At 43.3% G+C, this 23,810-nt stretch overlaps 2 protein-coding genes across 7 annotated transcripts; both read left to right on the top strand.

Annotated features, from left to right (window-relative positions):
- The first annotated feature begins 159 nt into the window (after nucleotides 1-159).
- MFN2 (mitofusin 2) lies at nucleotides 160-12,698 on the top strand. Of its 3 annotated transcripts, XR_005103051.1 has the most exons (20): nucleotides 160-262; nucleotides 563-713; nucleotides 960-1,138; nucleotides 1,828-1,963; nucleotides 2,302-2,464; nucleotides 3,004-3,128; nucleotides 3,447-3,555; nucleotides 3,651-3,758; nucleotides 4,161-4,314; nucleotides 4,554-4,621; nucleotides 4,790-4,911; nucleotides 5,234-5,360; nucleotides 5,994-6,098; nucleotides 6,631-6,733; nucleotides 7,384-7,604; nucleotides 7,741-7,890; nucleotides 8,305-8,501; nucleotides 8,881-9,015; nucleotides 9,655-9,790; nucleotides 12,620-12,698. XR_005103051.1 is itself a non-coding variant. In XM_037379452.1 (19 exons), exons 3-19 carry the CDS (start codon nucleotides 964-966, stop codon nucleotides 9,722-9,724), a joined length of 2,268 nt encoding a protein of 755 aa, XP_037235349.1. In that variant the 5' UTR covers nucleotides 160-262; nucleotides 563-713; nucleotides 960-963; the 3' UTR covers nucleotides 9,725-12,670. The 3 variants fall into 3 exon arrangements, 2 of the variants coding, with proteins under 2 accessions (XP_037235349.1, XP_037235350.1); XM_037379452.1 differs by having other exon boundaries at nucleotides 9,655-12,670; XM_037379453.1 differs by lacking the exons at nucleotides 160-262; nucleotides 563-713 and having other exon boundaries at nucleotides 941-1,138; nucleotides 9,655-12,671.
- LOC119144304 (migration and invasion inhibitory protein) lies at nucleotides 12,652-21,000 on the top strand. Of its 4 annotated transcripts, none has more exons than XM_037379455.1 (10): nucleotides 12,652-12,740; nucleotides 14,806-14,977; nucleotides 15,507-15,995; nucleotides 16,629-16,731; nucleotides 17,200-17,311; nucleotides 17,521-17,585; nucleotides 18,021-18,150; nucleotides 18,521-18,617; nucleotides 19,484-19,591; nucleotides 19,895-21,000. In XM_037379455.1, exons 1-10 carry the CDS (start codon nucleotides 12,682-12,684, stop codon nucleotides 20,087-20,089), a joined length of 1,530 nt encoding a protein of 509 aa, XP_037235352.1. In that variant the 5' UTR covers nucleotides 12,652-12,681; the 3' UTR covers nucleotides 20,090-21,000. The 4 variants fall into 4 exon arrangements, with proteins under 4 accessions (XP_037235352.1, XP_037235353.1, XP_037235351.1 ...); XM_037379456.1 differs by having other exon boundaries at nucleotides 12,655-12,740; nucleotides 14,790-14,977; XM_037379454.1 differs by lacking the exon at nucleotides 12,652-12,740 and adding an exon at nucleotides 13,103-13,251.
- Nucleotides 21,001-23,810: the final 2,810 nt, after the last annotated feature.

Below are 23,810 nucleotides of genomic sequence, written 5' to 3'. Positions count from 1 at the left end.
GGCAAAGGTGTATGTGTGTGTTTCGGCAGTGTTTTTTCACTTGTTCTGCTGTGGCTTCCCCCTGCGCTGTACGGTAACGGGAGGGGAGGGGGCCGGGCCGGGCCGCGCTGCGTGGCCGCTGCCGCGGAGGCGCCTGCGCTCGCGCTTCCGTGGTGCGGAGGGCGGGGCCCGCGCGGCGCGGCGCGATGACACGGCCGCCCTGCGCCTGGCGGCGGGCGGTGCCGCGGGGTGACATGGCGGCCTGGCAGGAGCGGCGGTGAAGGTGAGCGGCGGGGCGGCGCCTGGGGAGCGGGGAGGCGGGAGCGGTGCCGGGCCGGGCTCGCCGGGGGTCGCCTCATGGGTGGCGGGGGCCGGGGCGGGGCGGGGCGCTGCCGCCCGCCGGGGGCCGCGCTGTGGGGTGGGAGGGGGGCGCTTCCCGCCCTTCGGCCCGCCCGCTCGCTCGCCTCGCCTCTGAGGGGAAGGCAGCGGCGGCCGCGTCCCCCGCGCACGGGAATGGCGGGGGAGCCGAGCCTGGGTGATCAGGAAGCTCCGCGCCCCTCATCCCCGGGTCCCTCTGCCGCAGGGACGGGGACGGGCTGGATTCGGCGTCGCTGAGAGAGCTGCGGAACGGCGTGTGGCCAGGGCGAGGGGCAAGGCAGGAAAACTGCCGTCGTCCACGTTCAGGGACGCCCGCTGACCATGCCCGACGTGTGACAACGTAACTCATCCTCAAAGTAAGCGGAGGAAGGGCAGCAGTGATTGCTGGGGGTCTCTGTGTTGGAACGGAGAAGAAAATAAGATATTTTTTAAAATTTATGGTAAATGAGTAATTTCCAACTGTAGAAGGTGGAACGGTATCTTTGTGAAGGAAAGGAGGCTGTTTTTAAAACAGGTATTTACATATTTTTTGGTAGGATTCTTAATTGGGTAGCTGTTGGCACTTGATGAGCCACCTTTATCTACTGGATTTTTCCCTGTAGCGCGATGTCCCTGTTGTTTACTCGTTCCAAGTCAATAGTTGCAGTGAAGAAGGATAAAAGACACATGGCTGAGGTAAATGCTTCTCCACTTAAACATTTTGTCACTGCAAAGAAGAAAATCAATGGTATCTTTGAACAGTTGGCTGCATACATCAATGAGAGCTCCTCATTCCTGGAAGGTAAGCTGAGTTCTTGAACTATGAACGTGTAACAGTGCTTCACCCACATACAGTTCCCCCAAATGTACACCAAACCCCCCTCATTCAGTTCAGTAGCACTGCTAGACCTGTGCTTATTGATACATGCATGTCTGTTTATATATTAATATTTCTAAGAACAGAAAATTATTTTATTGAATTTGGGTGGAGTTCAGGATTCATAGTTTAAAGCTGACAGGTTCGCCCATGTTAGGAAACTGAGCTATGCTTGGGTTTTATGTTGTTTGGGAGTTTTTTAATAAACCGTACAAGACTTTTTAGGCTTTTTGTCTATAATTCTTTCAGTATATTTACCTAGACACGGCATTGCTAGTGACATGTAGCAGAGGCCAATAATTGGCTTTAACAGCTTAAGACACAGACAGAAGATTATTTTTTTAAGGCTGTTGGAGTGTCTGTAGTGTTGGCTGTGTTCTGTTTAAGGCAATCCTAAGGATGAGAACGGTTATTAGATACACAAAACAGACCAGCTGATAAAAGCTGATGCAAAATTACCTCAGGGTGTAGTTGCGTATGTCAAGATCACCCACACAGGCTTTGGGACACAGATAAACATTTAGTTACGTGTATGACATCATGAAGAGATGTTTCACCCAGTACTGCAAAGGATGACTTCTGGAATTGAGAGGCATGATGTATTTTGATTTTAGAAACACACAAGAATATAGAGCTTGATCCTGTCACCACAGAAGAGCAGGTACTGGAAGTCAAAGGCTACCTGTCAAAAGTCAGTGGCATTAGTGAAGTGCTGGCAAGACGACACATGAAAGTTGCTTTTTTTGGAAGGTGAGTCACGTGCTTATGTTGCCTACGCTCCCCAGTCAGTAAAGCAACTGGCAGCTTCAGGATTGTAGCCAGTAAAAAATATTTATGGAAACACTAGTGCTCCAGCTTTTGCTTGTAATTTTGTGTCGCTGGTACTGGTCGTCTTGTAAATTGGAAGCAAATATTGTAGCACATAATTCTTAGAAAATAGAAAAGTCTTTTTGTAAGTTGCGTATGGCACCTAAATCGTTAATGCTTCTGATACTGCTTGGGTTTAGAGAACTTGCTTTCTGTAATATCAAAAGAACTGTAGCTGAATCTCAGCAGCCTAGCTATACCATTCTTCAATTTGACTTCAGGACAAGCAATGGGAAAAGCACTGTGATAAATGCCATGCTGTGGGACAAAGTCCTTCCCTCAGGAATTGGACACACCACTAATTGTTTCCTGCGTGTAGAAGGGACAGATGGACATGAAGCTTTCCTGCTTACTGAAGGCTCAGAGGAAAAGAAGAGTGTTAAGGTATGATTTCCTTAACCTTAAGGTAAAGGAGGAGAGCTCTTCAGAAGTACCGGAAAAGGGAAGGAATAAGAAAATGAAAACACTCTCAATAAATGGCACAGTTAAGGATTGTAGTCATTAAAGGAGTAGAGATGAAGAACAGCTTTTTGTTGGATACAGGAAGGGAGGAGTGGAGCAAGGTAACAGAATGGAACTTGTTCATTTTGTGAAAAAGGTGATACATTGTATTTATTTGTTAGTGATAGCAGGGAGCCAAAACAACGACTCGGGAGGTTCTGGGTTCTGTGTGACTGACAAAAGGCACAGACTTGCTGATAATTCCTCAATAGGCTTTGTTGACAGGAAAATCTCTCATGAACTGAACTCAGTTGCCTTTTGACTAGGAGACTCAAGCAAGTTTTATGTGGAAAACCTCCCAGGGAGAAAGTGATTTGGAGTTGGGTTTTGTCTTAAATTGTGAACAGCCCTGAAGCAGAGATAATTGTGTTAATGGGTCTTAGCATAAAGGAAATGTTATAAATTATCCATCTTTTTAATAGACAGTAAACCAGCTGGCTCACGCCCTTCATCAAGATGAACTTCTGAATGCTGGCAGCCTAGTCAGCGTAATGTGGCCCAATTCCAAATGTCCTCTCTTAAAGGATGACCTGGTGCTGATGGACAGGTGAGAAATATCTTTCTTTCCTTTCCTGCTTATCATAGATTAATTACAGAAATGTCTGCAAATACAAATTTAACAAGCATCAAGGAAATCAACCCTGTTCTAATCTGTGACAGTGACTAAAGTCCTTTGCTGTAGTTAGCAGTCAGTTTCTCTTGATTACTTCCTTTTAGTCTGTACTCTGTATCACCTCAGGACAGTGTAGCTCAGACATGGGAAATTAATGCCCTGGAAAGCTAAAACACATCTCTTACTAACTTTTTTAATTCTGTTTTTGCTGTTTCCACAGCGTAGTAATGTCTCGTCTCTTTTTATTGCTAGCCCTGGAATTGATGTAACCACAGAGCTGGACAGTTGGATTGACAAATTCTGTCTAGATGCTGACGTATTTGTCCTGGTGGCAAATTCTGAATCAACATTGATGCAAACTGTATGTTCAAGTCCACTTGTTTAGTGAATTTGGCTAAAAGTGTAAAAAAAAATATGACATATTAATCCTAAGAGGTTTTGTTCCGTTTTATTTAGGAGAAACAGTTCTTTCACAAGGTGAATGAACGTTTGTCTCGACCCAATATATTTATTTTAAATAACCGCTGGGATGCATCTGCCTCTGAACCAGAATACATGGAAGAGGTTTGTGATCTGTTTAAATACCTTCTCTTTGCATGGATATTATAGAGTTGATTTTGACTCTGGTCCTTTCCTTGCGGGTAGAATCGTAAAGTGTTCTATGTGATTGTTTTACAGTTGGGTTTTTATTACCGTAGTGTAGAGACTGGAGGGAGCATAGACTAGTGATTAGGACATGACTCTTGAAATGTCTGAGCTGGAAATCAAGGTGTTTCACGGGGGCCTTTTGAAGTTAGATCAATTAGATAACCTCTGGAAGATTCCATAAAAAAGTAGTCTTTGTCTTACTCTTTGTATTGGTAGCATAGACCAGCAGAGGGCATGTGGATGCCTGGCCTAACCTCTAAGAGATGAAGCGTAAAGTGGATTTAACCGCGTGTGGGGTTTATCCTGTTTATCCCTCAGGTGCGTCGACAGCACATGGAGCGGTGCACCAGTTTCCTGGTAGATGAGCTGGGTGTGGTGGATCGAGCCCAGGCAGGGGATCGAATTTTCTTTGTGTCAGCAAAAGAAGTGCTGAATGCCAGGATTCAGAGGGCTCAAGGGATGCCAGAAGGAGGTGAGGAAAGCTAACATCAACTTTCAGTTTTCTTAAGGGAAGAAAACAGAGAATATCTTATTCCAAAGTATGGATAAAATCGGGGTGGTGGGTCAGGTTAATAATAGAACAGTCAGAAACAAAGAGATGACTTAGCAGCACTCTTGCATTGGCTTCAAGGTAAAGCAGGAGCATTTCCTGATGTCCAGCATCTGGTTGCTTTCTCAAAACTTAGTTGTTTTGTACTTGCCTCCCCTCAGGTGGAGCGTTGGCAGATGGTTTTCAAGTAAGAATGTTTGAGTTTCAGAACTTTGAGAGAAGGTTTGAGGTGAGCACTGTGTATATTAACCTTCTGCTTAGATTTTACTTCTGAGAGGCTGGGGACTAGAGTTTATAAATATGAGTGGGACTGCATTTTGGAAATGGTTTATATGGGAAGAAGTTGTGTTAGCATGCTTCTGCCTGCTGCTAATCTTGGGTTGCCTTTTGTATACAGGAATGTATCTCACAGTCAGCAGTAAAAACAAAATTTGAGCAGCATACAGTGAGAGCAAAGCAGATTGCAGAAGATGTTCGTCTCATCATGGATTCTGTGCATATTGCTGCTCAGGAACAGCGGTGAGAACTGGTGCTTGGTGCTTGCATAACTGAAGTTTGTATTCTGGGAGAAGTTTAAGAGGATATGAGCGTTTAAAATGCAAAGCAGAATACAGCATGTTTGGGAGCAGGAAGGACACGTACCAGTAGCTTGTTCAGTGAATTGTGAAAGTACTGGTAAAAGAACCTTTTTTGTCCTGTGCCGTGTGTATGTAATGTATTGTAGACATTGACGCATGTTGTTCTTGGGCAGGAGAATCCATCTTATTTCTCGAATTCAAGTGATACTTGTAGGTCAAAAATGCATTTATCTGTTTCTTTGATGGATGCTTTTTTTCACTAGAGTTTACTGTCTGGAAATGCGAGAGGAGCGACAGGAGCGTTTAGGATTTATTGACAAACAGCTGGAGCTCCTTACTCAAGACTACAAGCGGAAAATAAAACAGATCACAGAAGAAGTGGAGAGGCAGGTAAGGAGGAGTGGCTATACATTGTCTGAAACAGCTGTCAGCATGGAGGGGAAAAATGCAAAGTGCTGACAAAGCTTTGAAGAAGTATTTTTGGTTGTGGTTTTTTTCCCCCCTCTTCTCCCTTGACATAATAAAATGAAAAGTAGAATACTTGGGGAAGCTCATCTCATATAAGATGCTTTAAATAAATGATGAGACTTCGATTAATGTTTGACTTATTATTGCTACTATATTTCAGTCTTCAATGCTTCCTAAAATGTTTCAGATAAATTTCATTATTATTTCAATCTAAAATAATCAGTCTTCTTACTATCAATAATAACATGCCATTTTTACTGTTATGGATATACAGAAAAGGCCTATTCATTTTTCTTAAGTCTTATATTGCCTCATTGTGTTTCTGTCTGAATTGTTATACAGGGCACAGATTTACATACTTCTCAGCCATCATCTTTGTTTGCAAGTCACCAATATTGCATTTTGCAGTTGGCGCATAATGGCCGCATGGTGCCGCACAGTCCTGGTGCCTAGAGTTCAGCAGTGCTTACTAAGAAATGCATGTCTTCAGCAGGGGTTTTCTGTCTGTCCCTGAGACAGAATATATAGAAACTCTGTCCTGTGCTGTTTCTCTAGGTGTCAAATGCAATGGCAGAAGAAATCAGACGGCTTTCAGTGTTGGTAGATGAATACCAAGCAGACTTCCATCCATCTCAAGTCGTTCTTAAAGTTTACAAGAGTGTAAGTGATGTTTGCTTCCTACGGGTTGCTTAAGCAATTTAAAGAGACCTTTTTTCGCTCCGAGTCAGTATTTATGCCAGCTAATTGAGATGCTTAGCATTCTTCCAACTAGGATATGAGCTAAGCTTTTCGTATCTTGAAAATCTTTTGTTAGAATGTGTATTGTGTAAAAAGCAAACATCTTAAAAACAAAACAAAACAAAAACCCTCAAGAAAACAGAGTAAGGAAGAGATTTATTTTTGTTTTAATAATATCAGTGATAAATCGATACATATATGATATATCACATTGTATAGATCAAACAGAACTTTTCCTAGACAACAGAGTACATGTGAGATTCTTTGATTTGCTTTTTCCTCTCCTTCACTGAAGAATTGGCAGGGGGAAATGAAATAAGTGTTAGAACAGTGGGCAGACAGAATGTGTGCTCCTGTTCTGGGAGGGTTTTTTTAACTGGCAAGCTCTAGCACCTGCAGCCTGCATCTTACCTGTGTTTACTTTAAGCTTAATAACCTGTTCTCTGTTTGTCAGGAGCTGCATAAACACATTGAGGAGGGCCTGGGCCGTAACATGTCAGATCGTTGCTCCAATGCAATCACAGCTTCCCTGCAGACAATGCAGCAAGAAATGATAGGTCAGTTCAGCAGGCAGTATTTCCCTTTCCTTTTAACTGAAATGCAAAAGAACTAGGTAGATGTTCTGGCGTTCTCTTTAATCTTACGGCTGATGTGCAGTGGGCATCTTAGTTTCCATCTTGATTAGACTACTCCTGTTTTTTCCACACTGTGTCTAAACTTTTACAGTGATTTGCTAATTAATACTCAGTTAACTTAATCCTCATGACAGAGAAGAACTGTGACTTTGGAAACTTGAGACATTCTCGGACCAAGAACCTAATGAAATGTGAATGACTTGTAACTAGGTGCCTGTCTGAATCTAAGTTTTAATTGTAGTATGGTGCCTGAACACTTTTAGAACTAGCCTTCACATTTTGTTTTACCAAGCTATTGCTAAATTGTATACGTTACCAGCTACCTGTAAGGATTTAGTAGGGTTCATGGAAAGATTTTATTCAGGGTTCTGAAGAACTAAGAATTCAGTAGTAATTTGTGATGCGTCTCTCATTTTGCAACATACTTGGCTTTAGCACTTTTAAGGTAGCAAGAAAATAAACTATGGAGGATGGAACAACCCATAACCACCCTGATTACAGAATACAAGTCCAGTTAATCCTTGTGAACCCAACAGCCGTTTTTAAAATGTTTTTATTTTCTGTCTCTGCAGATGGTTTAAAACCCCTTCTCCCAGTCTCTTTGCGGGGCCAGATAGACATGTTAATTCCCCGACAGTGCTTCACGCTCAGCTATGATCTGAACTGTGACAAGCTTTGCGCTGACTTCCAAGAGGACATAGAGTTCCATTTCTCTCTTGGATGGACGATGCTGGTGAACAGGTTTTTGGGACCAAAGAATGGTCGTCGGGCCTTGATGGGCTATAACGACCAGGTAGGATACCTCACCGAGCGGTTGGGATAGATGGGATATTGAGTGGCTGCTGAAATATTTTTGGCGGAAAGAGCAGTGGCTTGCCTTCTCTTATTCTGTACTTTGTTTTTTCTTTTGTCGCTGCTTTTCTAATTAGGTTCAACGCCCTTTAACACCAGCAAATCCCAGTTTGCCTCCTTTGCCTCAGGGCTCTATGACCCAGGAGGAGCTCATGGTGTCGATGGTAACTGGCCTGGCCTCATTAACTTCCCGAACTTCCATGGGGATCATCGTGGTTGGTGGTGTGGTATGTTGACAATCTGAGCAGCATTTATATAAATAAAATTGGAACACTGACTTGACTGGGGGTGGATGGTTTCTCACAGGGGAGATGATTGCTTAAAGGTGTCTTTTACTTTGGAAACAGGGATTCTGTGAACCAGACAAAGTTTGTTTCCACTTGCAGGTGTAATTTAAATGTGCTGTAAAGGTTAACCCATACAGAACCCCAATAGTTTAGGTTAGGTGTTTTTATTTTATAGGCTGGAAATAGTAGTAAGCCGTCTGACAAATGAAACCACTTGCAAGTCAAGGTTATCTTTCTGGCTCATTTTCATGTGCCTAGAATATAAGCACAATGCTCGGTGCAACGTTGTTAGGAGTTAGCATCATTCCTGGACAATGATTGTGTCATTTTTTTTTTCCCTTGTGCTTTTTTTAGGTCTGGAAGGCTGTGGGTTGGAGACTGATTGCTCTCTCTTTTGGCCTTTATGGGCTCCTTTATGTGTATGAACGCCTCACCTGGACCACGAAAGCGAAAGAGAGAGCTTTCAAACGGCAGTTTGTAGAGTATGCTGGTGAGAAATTGCAGCTCATCGTCAGTTACACAGGTTCTAATTGCAGCCACCAAGTCCAACAGTGAGTTGCCTATATTCAGCTAAAACCTTATCTAAATTCTATTGTGAGTTTTTTTATTTAAATTATATTTATTGTAAAAACAAGGTAAGTTTGCATATTGAATTCCAGATTTAAAAAGGTGTAATGATACAAGTGTTTTAAAAGAATATTATGTTTTTCTGAATCATGGATGTAGTATTTGGGTGCTGTTAAGGTTTAGTCTTAATGTACTTCAGTCTTTCAAATCAAGTTGCTCTGATGCTCTGATGTATTCTTGTGCAGAAGTGGAAGGACGAATGTCTGAGACAGTATCATCGTCACTATACGTCAGAGGGATTTATTCCTTGAATTTGCTGCTTGATCTTACTTTTTGTCTTATCTGACTATTCTTGTTTCATAGAGAGCTTGCTGGAACATTCGCTCATTTGTGTCAGCAAGTGGATGTTACACGGGAGAATCTTGAGCAGGAAGTTTCTGCCTTGAATAAAAAAATCGAAGTTCTGGATTCACTGCAGAGCAAAGCAAAATTGCTCAGGTGAGCTTTTATTATCCTGTATACTCAGACAACTGTTTTTCATGTGATTGCCCCAAGATTTTCAGATTAGAGTGTGTCTTTGCAGTTCTCCTTCCGTTGTAGTGTTTGGGGTGCAGACACCAGCATCTTTCCTTACCAAGTCATGTTCCCTTTTACTATGTACTTTCCCATGTACTGTTGACAGTCATTTAAATCTCCTCTCTCACAAAACACTTCTTCCTTCTTGTTTTTGGTTTGTTCAGAATTACAGTTCCTTTCCATTTATCAAAACTTACAGTCCTCTACTCCTACAAATTCCTTCAAGCTACTATAAAATTATTCTAAGTCTCACCTTCACCCTTGTACACTGTTTTCTGATGTTTTTCTTCACCCTGCGAAGGCTGTCGGGAAGAATTTTTCAAACATTCCTTATCTACACAATAAAATCAATATGAAATTGTGACCAAGATCTTGGTTTGAACCTCAAGGTCTAGGGACTGTTAGCAGGCAAGCGTTCCTGACCTGAGGGTCAGCATTCTGGAATGGACCTCTGGCACTCCTCTCTGTGCCTTACTCTTCACTTGTTTTGGTCAGGCTTCTTTCAGATTGGCTTGAGGAGAGCTATTTTACTCACCTAATGGCAGCTTTCTGTCCTTGCAGGAATAAAGCAGGATGGCTTGACAGTGAGCTCAACATGTTCACACATCAGTACCTGCAGCAAAGCAGATAGTGTGAGAAGAAGAGAAAACCAACACTGTTTCCCTTCAGTGCTCTCTTAATTACTGCAGAGAACATGGTGGGTGATGGAATTCCCTAAAGGGAATGAGATGAGCAAAAGCCTATTGCTGTGTTTCCAGTTGCTGTGTGAACAATAGGGTTCTGCTTCCCCGTTTTGTGTCCCACCTCTAAACACTAATTTGTTTATAACTCTTCTTTTTCCTTCTTGTGAGACCAGGCTACTTCAGAAGGAATGTGTGCTTCATACATTTACAGGGACTTCTTAAAGCAAAATCAAGTATAGTAACAAATTTAAATCAAACAAACATCAGGTTTAAAGTTATTCTGACACCTCTTTATGGAGTCATTACTTTTAGTACATGAAGATAGAACTTCTGACTTCCAAGCCCCAAGTTTATGTATGTGTGACAAACAGCTGTTTGTCTGAACACAGATCCTGTGCACACAGACGTAATGGTTTCACAATGCATTTGTAGCTCGGGCAGGCCTGTTTCCTAGGTTAATGTTCTGTTATTGTAGAACGTGACAGAGATTCACCGTGCCCCTTCATAGAAAGGTTTATTACTGTCAGTATGTTTGAACTTATGAAGAAAACCCAGTTCTCTTCCAGAGCAAGAGAGACTTAAGAGGTTGTTTTGGTAAGCTTATTGTCTTTGGAGTTAGTTTCTTCATCTTAAGAGCTTTTCAGTAATGCAGTCAGGCCCATTTCATGTCATGGACGAATAGCTTGCAGAGACTAGCTCCTGTGAAAGCAGGTACTACTGATAATTTGGCAGCTTATTGAGGAAGAAAAATAGGAAAGAAAAGCCATTTGGCAGAATGTGATGAACTGCCTTATGAGATAAGTAGATGAATGTGGGTTTTTTTGTAGAAATGCACAGCTGTGTTTTTGGAAGCAGGCCTTTGGAATTCCATTCCCACTATTTGGCCACAGCAACAGCATGCAGATTACAAGCTGTAAGAGGTTTTTCTTCATGTAGAGTTCCCAAAGGACGTTACAGTCCATGCGGTAATAACATTTGATGTTGCTTCTCTTCTGTTAAAAGTACAAGAGTGAGCTGGCAAGTGCAGCTCCTCTGGGGCACTGGGGAGACCTGTCCCTTGTATTTCATGCCAGGGCAAGAATGGGTTAAGGCAACATTTTTTTTAAAGTTCTTTATTTGCAGTTAGATGAAATTAATCATTGAGTTTTGCCCTGAAGCAATTTTGAATTTGAATTACAAGATTTGGGAATTGTAAGGACTTGAGTCTTCCTGTTGGAGTTGACAGAGGAGAAATTTTCACTGATTTCAGCAGCACCAGGATTAGGTTCCGATGTTGTAAAGTTTCTTTTCCACTTGGTGGGTCAGTATTTTGCCCTGTGTTAGCTATAATCTTTCTGTTCCCCACAAAACGTCTGAGGAATCCAGAATCAGATCTTGTAGTTCTGAGGTTAGTGACAACCCTAAATCTGTTCAGCACCAAACTGTAGAGAATCTGGGCTATCTTTGAGCAGGTCCCAGCTGAATTCAGAACCACTAAGCAATGGGGGTTTTTCTTACTGACAGTGGGACTTTTCACTGGAAATTGGTATCAGCTGGCCTTAGGATTTCTTGTTCATACTCAGGTGTGAATATGTGTGCCTGTGACAAGTCCCCTGGTCTGTGTGTCATGAAAGTTCCAGAAAGAAGCAGCTGCATGATACTTGAGGGAGTAGAAATAGTGAGATGTCGGTATGTTAGGCTGTTCTGAGATTTGCAGTAATACTTGAAGTATCTCGATTATGGCGGAGCTGGCAGTGAGACTCTTGTTATGTCCCTGGAATGCAGGAAGCAAACAAAACTGTCACTTGTAGTAGATAGCTTTGATTCCAACCCAAACTGAAAAGCCATTTTCATCAGAAAGCCTCACTGGCCTTGGTTGGTTTCCTCAGGCAACCACCAGAACATAAATATGGCTTGGACCAGTTATGAGAGGGAGTAAGAAAGAAACTTGAGTCCTTGCCTCTGGAAAGGTGTTCTCTAAACTTGTGGTGAAGTGTACCGGAGTAAGTGAATCATCCGCTGTTACTCTGCTGTAGGTATTATGTGAATAAATTCAGATCTTGAGTCTCTCAAGTTACCACATAGACATTTATAATAGGCTATACACTGTGCTATTGACTTAAAATGTTAAGCACACCCCTAATACACCAGGAAATTGTCAATTCCAGGTAGAGGGAGCTGGTGATATATTACTGCTCAGCAGCTCTAGGCAGCCTGAATTGCTGACCTTGCTTTTGAAGACGTGGTGTTTGCAGGTCTTCAGCAGGCCTTTGGGGGAAATCTGATAAATGAGCTAATCTTTAAGCCAGTATCTGATCTGTAAAGGGAAGAGAGATTGATGGGTTCTTAGAATCGGGTGTCTTGCCCATGTGTGTGTTTCTGATGCTGCTGAGATACTGGTGATGTAGGCATTCTCGCGGTAGTGCTGAAACCTAACCTATAGAATGGGGGAAAAAACGCTTGAATTTTTTTAAGAAGCAAAACTGCTAACATGGGAGGGAAGATTTTTTAAGTACGTGTGCAACCCTTGTCCCTAGAAGCCTGAGTGATCGAGAATCGAACTTAAAACAGAAGGGCCTATAAGCTGGATTCCTCTCAAATGAAACAGAGCTGTTCTTTAATTGAGAGTGGTGGAGGAATGAACATACCAGCAAGGAGGCTGCTCTCTTCTGATTTTTGTAAAGAATGATAACCTAATCCTTAGAACAGGTAATTCCAAAAAAAGCCTTCCTTAGCCTCTTATTGAAGAAAGTCAGCTAAATGCACTTTATCTTATTGCTGCTACTTATTTTTCTTATTGTGTTATGTTGATGGAGCTCTTTGAAATACTCTTACCAGTGAGTTTTCTCTCTGCTGTATTTAAGGTGATAAATTTGCATGAATTATTCCTGTATCAATGCTGTAAACAGTGGAAACCAAAATAAAAATGAATTGGAAAAGCATTTCTCCTGATGTGTTCTGCATGTTGATACAAAGTCTTCAAGTGTAAGTATAATACATTGAGATGATGATATGCTGCTGTGTTGTAGGAAAGTGCATGTTTGACATTAGTGGCCTTTTATCTGTGTTCTTACTTCGAAAATTAACAGGCGGCCAGTGATGCCGAACAACCTGCTGGAAAGGTTGAGGATTCCTTCTGAAGTGACGCTGGAAATGCCGGTGTGGCGTTAGCGGTGGCTGGAGAGCGTGGTGCCAGTACCGGCCAGCAGGCAGGCGTTAGTGGGCTGCAGTGGCGGTGGGGAGCTCCCGCGGGGTGTGACCCTGTGGTTAGAAACGCAAAGGGCCGTTTTCCAGCGATAACCTTTCCGAAAGGGCTCCTTCCCGCACCCCGCCCCGGCCGCGGCGGCTGCCGGGCCCTGCGCATGCCCCGGGAGCGGCGGGGCGGGGCGGCCGGGCGGGGCCGCCCTGGGGAGCCCCGGTGGCGGCTGGAGCGAGGCGGGGATCCCCCGGCGGCTCGGGCCGGCGCAGGCGGGCTGGGGACGCGCAGGCGGCGGGGGTGAGCTGCACCGGCGGGTCTGGCGGGCCGCACGCCGTGCCCGGGGGAGCGTTACCCGCTCTGCCGGAACGGCCGCTGGAGGAGGGAGGGGGGGCGGCCCGTGCCCGGCCCTCTGCCCTGCCCTCTGCCCTGCCCTCTGCCCTGCCCCGGGCGTGGGGGGCCGAGCCCGTGGGTCTGGCAGGCACAGCCCCGGCGGGCGCCGCGGGGCTGTTGGGCAGCTTCCTTGCAGAGGGGCGGGAGAGTCCTTGGCTCCCGAGACAACCGTTATTTATTTTTAACTGTGAGAAGCTAAGCTCCTTTTCGCAAAGGTTTCAAACTAAAGCAGTTTCGTAAGCTCCAGGCCCTGGGGCTGAGCATGAAGGATTAACAGCTTCTTGTAGATTATGCTGAGAGTGGGTCTCATCTGGTAAAACCCTTCCAGAAAGTCCCTTGACTAATATTTTCGGAGTATTTGCTTTCCGATGAGCAATGATGAGACGATGTTGATAGCTTTGTCCTGTGAATGCTGTGAGAACTTCTGTTTTGCTCAAATGATCTCAAATTTAGTGCCTCAAGACTGGTATTTCTGGTTTATGTCCTGTAGTGCACTTTGCTTATTTTGTGTAACAAAAAGATGTGTTGTAGTTTTTTGATTGTTAGCACAGCTCTTCATTCCTACCAGTGCCGTTGTACAGCATATGCATTTGATAGCTCATGTCCAGTTGTCAGGGTAGCAGACACAAAAACAAATCAGATGAGCTTTGGAGAAGGGTTTAGGGATCCTTTGCAACAAAAGGTCCTAGGGAAGCATGTAGCTTTCTTGAGCACATGATTGATCACTCTAGCCACAAGCAGTGTGGGGGTTTGGGTTTGGGGTTTTGTTTTATTTTATTTAAAAAACACTTTCTGCAAATGTAGAGGAGCTTGTGATGATGTGAACAGTGAGAGCCTTACAGTCAAATTAAGCTTCATTTATTTATTAACAACCCCCCACCCACCCCCAATAAAAGGGCTGTAACCCTTAGTGATTAATGTGTGGGATTGGAATTGTCTGACCCCTAGTCCTGATTCATAATTCAGCCTTTTGTAGTTCTTCCTGCCTGGGTAACACAGAGGACAGTTTTGATTCAGTATTTTTTTGGATGTAGTACATACATTTGTATTTATTATTCATATTTTGAACTTACAGGCATCCTGGTATTATCACAGTATAAATTGTGATGCTTAAAAAGAACATTAGAGTAGAATTACATGAGGTTGTCCTAAATATCAGCCTCTGAATCAAAAGTCTCTTATTTGGCTTTTTGCTGTGACTTTTTTCATGTTTACCATTTCCTCTGTAAGAGTGTCTTTATTCAGTCAGCTACCGCTTTCTGGGTGTGAAATATTTGACAGTACATCCGAGGGGAGAGAAGTATGCAGTGGTGCTAGTTCTTAGTGTGAAGAGTTTTGAGACTGGATGATTTCTCAGGAGCAACGATCAGTACTTCTCAACATTTGTGAAAAGTCCCCTGAGAGTGGTTTTTCCTGAGTCTGCTTCTTTGCCTCCGGCTTTACAGGAAAATGTTTTCACAGAATGGAGTTAGGGCACCTGAAGAGGCTGCGTCAGGCCAACCAGGACCTTCTACAAAGGCTCAGAACGAAGCAGGAAGAGATCAGAAAAAGACTTGCCGGCAAGCCACTGTTCCCAGCATCGCCGCATAATAGAACAACTACTGATAGATCTGTCCCCCTGCCCAGGAGAGGGGTATGTGTTGTGTCTGTGCTGGGAGGCAAATGGGCCATGTGTGACAGTCAGCAGCTCTCTGTATGGAGTGGTGTCGTAAAGGAGACGCACAGGGACATGGTAGAAAGTAGAATGTGGAATCTGTTAGAAGAGCAGCTAGACTTTGTTTATGGTTCATCCTGTAGTCTCTAATACGTTCTCCTTGCAAAAGGTTCACAGATCAGTTCCTGCCTAAGAAATGTCCTATCCTAAAATAGGAGTGGACGTTGTGGAACATAATCCTTTTATTCTAAGCACAAAGGCTAAAAGTTTAACAATTTCTCAGATTGGCAAAAACTGCATGTAGCTGAAAGTGGATCCATTTTTTGTCTTCTCCAAACACTTAATAATGTCTCATGAATAATATAAGGATTTATTTTTCCCCACAGGAATTTAAAGGGGTGAGCATAGTAGAATGAGAGATTGGTTTTCTCTTACTGAGTGATGTCCTAATGAAAGGTATTTGTAATCTGGATGATGCCATGTGGTATGAGAGTCTCTGTCCTTACAGAAGGGAAATCAGGTTGATGCTGTGACTTCTACAGCTGACCCTGCAGTGTTGGTATCTGTGGAACCTGGAGCTTATGCAGCCCGAGCAGCCCTCTGTTCATCTCTTAAACACAGCAGCAATGAAAGAATGGTACAGCGACAACAAGCAAAGACAGAGGAAGCAGTAGGTTTGGATTCCAGCTTCCCTGGGAAAAAGAATGTTATGCCAGAGTCTGCAATCATTACGTGTGGCAGAGAAACCTCTAGAGTGGATAGGGATGGCCCTGCTCGAGGAAGTCAGGAGAAAGAGTCCTTCCTTCTGGGACATGGAGAGAACAGAAAACAGTCCACTCTGCTGCATGGGTCCCAAGAGAAAAAACAGCTTAAGGGTCATCCGGACCCATCACTGAGCAGAACACAAAGTGAAGAGACCAGCAAGCAGCATGTGGTCATTAGAGAGCCCATAATTTGTAAATCAATCTCGCTGACATCTCAGTCCAAAGGGTTGAAGGTAAATGGTGAAACCAATGCTTTGCTTATTTTCGTAAGTCAATAGGAGGATGGGGAGGAAGGGTCAGGAGAACATTACTTGCCCTGTTCCCACTGTGTAAATTGGAAGTTGGGTCAGAACTGTTCCTGGCCTTAGCAGCCAGGGGCTGTTGGCAGTCTGTTCAGGCCCTGCTTTCCTTAGCCCTTGAACCAAAGACCAGAAAACTGTAGCACTTCACTGTCACTCTTTGCCATTTGTATATGTGGTTCACGTGCTCAGGAAGAACAGCCTGGTGCAGTGCTGCTGCTGTATAGCTTGCTTCCGTAAGCGTGAAGGGCAGGCTGTTGCTGTGATCGTCCTCCAGGGCAGCGCAAGTGGCCTGATGTTTGGGGATGTGTGGTGCAGGGTGGTCAGCATTCTGTTCAAAGCCATGAGAAGTACTGACTTGGCCTGGGGAAGTCCCCTGCCTCTTTCTGTTTTATGAATTGGGAGGACAAAGGGCTAGCGAGTAAATACTGGTAGAGGCATAGACAGAATCCAGCCACAAAGCCAGCCAGCTCCCCCATTTGAACAGCTGCCAGTTGTCTCCTAAGCTGTACCTTTGAGTGTCCTGCTAGATGCATAAGAAGTCTTTTTGAATTGTTTTCTTCCCAGAAGGAAGCTGGTCATGTGGCTTTTCAGTCTGACCCTGAAGAATATACCATACCTGTGAGCAGTTGGTCTGTGCATCCTTTCCTGGGCTATGACTGGATTGCAGGTGAATCCTAAACCTAAAGCAAAGCTGTCAGCATGATCTAGTAATATAAAGAGTTGAAACACAGCTTACAACCCCTTTAAGTTGAGGTGTGACAGAACTGCAGTCTTAGAGTTCACGTAGCAGGTCTCAGCAAAGGAGCTGCAGTTTTGTCAGAAGCTGCTCCCTGTCCAGGCCGGAGGTGACCCGTGCTTCCCTGGGAGGGTGAAGTGGCAGTGGTATAGGGATCCAGGCAGCAAACGCCAACGCTGAGTGGGGTCAGAGGGTGTACCAGGTAACCAAAGCAAATGAATGCAATAAGGGGCCCAAACCATGCAGTACAGCACTGGCTTGACATGATGGCACACTCCTCGTTATCCATTTTGGTGCTTCAGACCTTCGGTAGCCTTGACTGTTTTGTGTGAGGCTTGTTTCTGAGCTTTCCCAAATCTGGTAAATCCTTAAACTTTTCTCTTTCCTTGGTGTTCTCAGGGCTCCTAGATAACAACTCTTCAGTAGCAGAAAAATCGGACCAGTACTTTGCTGAGCTGCATGAGTTCCGACAGGCCAACCAAGCTGCATGTATTCATGAGCAGCACCTGGAGTAAGTGGGTGTGGTGGAAGGTCTGAAGCAGCAACATATCCCTTAAGAGTAGTGAGAAGTATAGTCTGACTGCAGTGGGAAATTACAAGGGTGGCTCTGTAGGTCTGTCTTTACCTCCCAGTCAGGAATGTATGCTTGGAAAAGGTGGGGGTGTTCAGAGGGCCTGCCCCCCCCCTGTCGCTAACTGATCTGTTTGTGTGTTTCTTTAGGCCCAAGGCTCTGGATTGCATAGTTCCTGAACAAGAACCAGATTTGATAACCAGTTCTCATAAGTGTAAGATGAGATTTCTTCATAATTCAATTCTGTGAACAAGCAACAGAGCAGTCTTTGCCTGTCGTTCTGAGAGCGCCCCACATCATACAAGACAGGGAAGAATGTGTTATTTTTAGCTGCAGCTTCTAAACCAGATTCAGCTTCCTACTCCAAAAATACTTGAGTCTTCTAGGGATCCTCTCAATCAGTGTCGTCTTATTTTCTCAGGGTTTCTTATAATTAGCTAATGTTCTCTTTTTTCAGTTGAGGAGGTTGAAGTTTTGGTTTTGCTTTTTAGGAACTTATTTGGGGACAGGAAGTGTAAAAGATATTTCAGGAAAAGCAGCTCTTTCTGTAGAATGCATATGTGGCACTGCAGTAGAACACAGCTTTGTGGACTGCATTGAGGAACCTTCTGAAAAACAAATACCATGGTGGTTTTTTACTCTGTGGCAGGTGTTTACTGTTACCAATTAAACCAGCGCCTCTTCACTGTCCCTGTGGATTCAGAATCTGCCTGTCCCATGTGTAAGATCCCACGTACTCACCAGCCCCCAGCGACACTGGAAGAGCCAGCCTATGTCAGGTAAAGAATTATTGCTTTGTAATATGCAGAACTTGAGGAAACAATAAGGAAGAAAAAGCTGATCTTGTGAGGGAGAAAACAGCATCAAAATAGCTTGTAAAAGGTTGTTTTTCTCAAGGCAGAGGTGTATCTCTTGCTTAAAAACTCCCTACTGATCTTTGCTGTAAGCAGAAACGGTTCTGAAGTCAGTGAGAAACGTGTGGTTTAGCTGAATTTGGTCCAGAATCTGAATGTACATGTTAAGTGTTAAGTGTCTAGTGCCCTAACCCAAAACTGGTTTGCTTGGTTCACTTTGGGATTAGACCCTTGGATTCTGAGTGGGAAGGGCATGCAAATTTCCTCTGCCTTGTCAAACCTTGTGTTGTTGCAGGGTCAGCATTCCCAGGTCTACCCTTATGCCTGCCTACAAATACAAAGCCCATCGCAGGAAGAGCTTTGAACCGACAGATAACCTAGGATTACCTTCAGTAAGTTGCTGTTTTCTTGCTGATACTGATGGCGCAGCCCAGGCTAGGTGTTGTTTTACAGCACAAGGAGAGAGAATATGGGACTCATCCCCCTGGCAGGGTTTCCACTAAAATTTCTGATCTGCGTCACTGAGATAGCAAGAAAAAACATTGGTTTGTGCTTCTGAGCTTATACCTGGCATGATGTATATGACATATCCCCAAATGCTTTACACTAAGGAAAAAACCAAAAAGTACCATACGGAGCTGTATGCTTCTGGGGCATGATTCAGCTGACTTATTTCAGACATTGACCTTTCAACAGGATGAACGAAGAACGTCTGTGTTTCTTTCCACAGATGTTAGGGAGTCTAAAAGACAGGCTTCTGTGAAGTAGTCGCAGCATATACAGGCCAGGCAAAATCAGTAGTGGCAAGGATGGGTTTAAGACTGATTTTGTGGAGTTGGTCCTGTATTGCAGCCACTAGGCAATTCCGCAGGCAGTGTTACTAATGAGACCTAGCCCTGTCCTAGGGATTTCCAGAGAAGAGTTAGGAAGAAGCCTGGTTATGAGGTTAGGGAAATGCATGGGTCGGTTGACACAGGTTCAGAGAGGTTGGGTGCTTGAGTTCATAAACCAAGAGATCGGTGTAGAAATAATAAGCTAGTGAAAGGTGGAAGAGGAGACAGCTATGCAGTTTTGCTTCATCAGAGACTTCTTCTCTTTCCTGTTAGTGACATAAAACTCCTCAAAAATTAATTAATTATTTACTTGCTAAAATTTTCTAAAATTTTTCTAAAAACTTTCTGTGCAGAAGTTATTATTTAAAGCTAACAGGCCACAAGGGTAAAGCACTCCATTGCAGCATTCCTGTCTGTTTCCACAGCATTGCCTGGCTGGCTGGGAAAATATCATCCCCTCCAGCAATCCTGTGCTCAGCAGTTTGGATCTGCGAGCTTCACTGGAAGAGAAGCCTTCTCACCATCCTCGCCTGGTAAGAATAGCCTGTTAAAAGAGTCCCTGGAGATGCTGTGAATTGCACAGACAGATATTGCTATCCTGTCTCTATTAAAGCTATAATCATTGATGACTGAGCATATGAAAATGCCTGGAAGATTATCTCCTTAGCCCACAAGAAAACATTTTCATTCTGCTGTGTAAACTAGTGCACACAGACACAAAAAAGCAAATGGAGCTGGATAACAGGCAAAAGCCTGTTTAGCTCACTGGTCTTCATCAAAATGGGAAAAGTCACTTTGGCATGCTTTCGTTAATATCCTCTTAATTTGGATTCCAGAACTCGGTGTCCAGAGTGTCAGGAGGAACCAGAACCGACCAACTTTTGAACCTGACCCACCTGACACACTTCAGATTTAGCAGTGCTTCTCATCAGAGGGAGCAAAACAAACCTGGACACTACAGAGCAGCTCCATTAAATCTGACTGCCTCAACTCTGTGCACCACCGATTTGATTGCCCCGGGGAAGGGATGAGCGCAGGGTGTGGAAAAAACTCTTATTTTAATAAAAATAAATCTTTGAATGGATTTTTCCTGATTTTTGGAGTTGTGGGTCCATGAGCACCCAATACACATATATGAGTTTGTACATTTAACTGTTTTTTGTTTTCATTTTTTGCCTTCTGCATCTACTTCTAAGCAGATACGTGAGCTTTCCCACATAGGGCTGGATAAAGTGATGTGTGCAGGATGACTAACTAGTACTGTTACCACTAGGACAGCCACAGCAACAGAGTTCATCTGCCACCTCAACTAAATAAACCAGAAGTGTAATGTGAACTCCGAATGCCTGGGTGAGGAATTGGCCTGTGAATGGCCTGATTCGGTAGAATGCATACGAATATGGTCATTTCCAAATGTTTGAAACATGACACGCAATTTGCTAGTGCCTTAAACTTGAGTTACTCAATAATTTAGTTAAAGCAAAAATAATCCAGTTTATTTTCAATGCAATGTCTGTAGCTATAAGATGCATTACATCAGAGAACTGTGAATGTGAAAAAGTATGTTAAATGGTAAAATGGGATTTTATTCGTCAGAAAACTAGATAGTGCCTGAAAATGTTTGCAAATTAAGCTTACCTCTGCTTCTGCAAGTTTTTTAGAGGTAAGCAAAAAAAACTTTTTCGGTTTTAAGTTGTACCAAAAGAAAATACATAGTGTGATTTGTTTGAATTTTAGAGACTGATCTTACTTTTCTTGTCTAAAAAACCCAATAAAACTGATGTTTTGTTTTGCCTTGGATAAGCCTGAAACAGAAATTCCTGCTTAAAATTTATTCCTTGGAGATAGCTTGACAGAAGGAACTGGGCTCATACCAATGATATTTTCAGCTTCTTGGCATTCACTGTTATTTATATATCAAATACATTATTCATACATTTGATTGAATAGGCTTTTTTTTTTAAGCAAGGAAAGGAATGTTCCAAGATTATGAAATCTCAATGTAAGACTTGGCATGGAAAGTGAAAAGCCTGACTGATCAGTTAAGCTTTGAGTTGTGCATGTGTAGGGTAAAGTGAATGGAATTGGTCACATTATTTCCATTACTGAAAACACTAAAATTAATAAATCCAGTAAATATAAAATACTAGCTGCCAAATGTTATACTAAATAGGGCAAATTTGAGTTTTTTACTACCTTGCCTAAAAGCCCCAAACATTAGAAGTCATAAACCTCTTCTTAATTTATCCTGGAATAAATTATAGCAAGCCACTCATAAATAGAGAAAAATAAAGCACTATGAGATTAAATAGCTTATGTGAGATCTGTCTGGTGAATGCAGGATGGAACCGATGTTGAACTCAAAATGTCTCTTGATAGCTAGGAATACATTCAGTCTTTTACACTTGTGAAAGTACTGAAAGTGTGATTATGACTCTCTTCCTCCACTAGAAACAGGTGAAAGAAGTCCGAGACACTGCACTTGCTTACCCAAGTTAACCTCGGTTTGTTTCTTTGTATGTTGGTTCTGGCCTGTTTGATCCTGCCCTCATTTGCCCACATTAAGAGAACTGATTTCAATTTCTGTGTTAAAATATCGGCACCTTAGTTCACTTTATTTTCTGAACTGGTATAGGGAATTGTTTCCTTTGCTTTTTGCTTATTACTCTTTCAGAGCAGAAAGTCTGATTTGCTTGTTAACCTAGAGAATGACCTGATGGTTCTGTGTTGCTTTTATAGTTATGTCTCCATATCAGTGCAGAATAAGCTTGTATCATGATCCTTTTTACATAGGAAATCCGAACAGTGTACTCGGGTTTTCCAGCAGAGCTTAAGCAGGCTGTATGTGTTGAAATTTCTACTCTTGAGTACTGCCTAGGTCAGTTTGTAGTTAATAATATATAGAAACAGATTTTCCTGCTGGCCGACTTGGTCTTCTCTTTCCGTTCATAATTGAAATTACCAAAGATTTTGCAATTAGAGCTTCATTAATACTGTTGATACCTGGTCCAGGGTTTGATCTAGAACCCTTTGTCTCTAGCTGCACTGTTTCTCTGGAAGAGAGACAGGAGGTCTGAAAATGAGTAAGCCCGTATTTTTTTAATTAGGACACCTAGCCGTGGATGTGCATGGAGGCCTCATCTTTTAGTAAGAAGGTGATTCATGTATAGTCAAGCTTTTGATCATAAGCTTACTTCAAGGTAGTTACCAAAGAGATGCTTGCTCTAATTTCACATGACCTGCAGCTGAGGTAAATGTGTGTACCCCTTTCATCTGCTTTCTCACAGTCACTCTGCTGATGTCTGTAAGGCTACATGCTGAGCAATGTGGCTGCTGATTGTACTCAAGAACAGCAGTAATGCAAGGAATAACAACAGAAAAGTGATTTCTAGAAACTGAGGTCATGCTTTATAAGAACCAGATTTTTTAATTTGTGGTACTGAATATGAGACAGAATCTGAATGCAAAAGATGAGTAAAGGAAGTTTTAGCCAGCCTAGAGTAACAGTAAGTAACAGGCCTGCACAAGATGCCTTTGCACCATGTGCTGTGCATAGTAATTTGGGTGTGGGTACATGGATAAATTACAGTAATAACAAGGTTTTGCACGTTGGCTTTGAACTACAGTAAGTGTTACACAGTCCAAGATAATGCACCCTTTCATGTAGGAGCGTGACTTGAGACGTCACTGGGGGGTACGCTGTAAAGGAATAAGTCTTATTTACTGCTTGAAAAACCACTTTTCACCCAGTGCTAAAGCAGCTTCTGCACTTGGATGTGGACTTGGCAGCCACCTGAGCTGTGGTGGAGTCAGTGCTGGAATCTGTACCTCAGGGGAGTGCAGAGGGTAGGGGTAGCGTGGGTGATGTTGGGACTCTGGGTTAGGAAAATGGGGGAATGTTTTGAGGCAGGGGGTTTCTGGAGAGGAGGCTAAGCAGAGGTGAGACTGTTGGAATACGTAGTAGGAAGCCAAGATTGGCGAGAGGTGTGTGGGGACAAGGCAGAGGGTATGAAGTACTGGGGCTGCAGAGAGGAGGACTGGTTTGGGAAGGTAGGAGTGTAGGATGTGGGGTGGGGGGGAGTCCTTTGCTGATCTGGGGTTCAGAATGGTGTCATAAGAAAGAGTTCCCAATAACGTACCAGTATCTCCAGGGCAATGTCCCTAGCCACAAAATTACAGGAATACTGAACTTTTCTGGGATAGCTTGTCTCCCATTCCTGGAGGTGGTCATGCTGCTGCATGGCCTGTGGCGAAGATTTAGGGAGATACGTCCCCCTAATACCTGAGATGCACAGTAATCCCCAAGGAGAAAGAATTCTCTACAACAGCTGGTGAGGAAGGGTCTGCTTAAGCCTGGTTTTGTTTGCGTTGCCATTGCATTAGAGATGAGATGTTTGTTGTAATGGTTTGAAGATAATTTTTTTTATCTTGATCAGCTAAGGGTGGGGAGAGAGAGCTCAAATGTGCCCACAGAAGGGTGGCAGTCTATACCCAGTCATCTTCTGCAATGGAATATAAAATCCTTCAGCGTGAAGGCAGGGATCCATTGATGTGTGACTGATGTGAGTACAGTGGAAGAATTTACTGGGAAACTAACGTGTGTATTTGGCAAATTTGGAAGCTATTATGTTGCTCACAGTGATGCCATTAGAAGTTGGAATAGCCAAAGTGAAGTCCAGCATTCCTGACTTGACCTGGATTTTTTTGGTTAGTTTTTTTCCTCATTCATAGCACTTGGGAACACGCTGGCTT

The sequence above is a fragment of the Falco rusticolus genome, chromosome 3 (genome assembly GCF_015220075.1).
Source record: "Falco rusticolus isolate bFalRus1 chromosome 3, bFalRus1.pri, whole genome shotgun sequence".
Classification (NCBI taxonomy): Eukaryota; Metazoa; Chordata; class Aves; order Falconiformes; family Falconidae; genus Falco; species Falco rusticolus.
This window is presented reverse-complemented; position numbering and strand designations above follow the sequence as displayed.

Bases quoted from the DNA above. Each gene is read 5' to 3' on its own strand.
- MFN2 (XM_037379453.1), top strand. From the start codon at position 964: ATGTCCCTGTTGTTTACTCGTTCCAAGTCAATAGTTGCAGTGAAGAAG. The intron at 3,129-3,446 runs GTGAGAAATATC...TTTTATTGCTAG, and splicing joins GACCTGGTGCTGATGGACAG to CCCTGGAATTGATGTAACCA. The intron at 8,502-8,880 runs GTGAGTTGCCTA...CTTGTTTCATAG, and splicing joins TGCAGCCACCAAGTCCAACA to AGAGCTTGCTGGAACATTCG.
- LOC119144304 (XM_037379454.1), top strand. From the start codon at position 13,118: ATGCCCCGGGAGCGGCGGGGCGGGGCGGCCGGGCGGGGCCGCCCTGGG. The intron at 13,252-14,805 runs GTGAGCTGCACC...ATGTTTTCACAG, and splicing joins GGGACGCGCAGGCGGCGGGG to AATGGAGTTAGGGCACCTGA. The intron at 19,592-19,894 runs GTAAGAATAGCC...TTTGGATTCCAG, and splicing joins CTTCTCACCATCCTCGCCTG to AACTCGGTGTCCAGAGTGTC.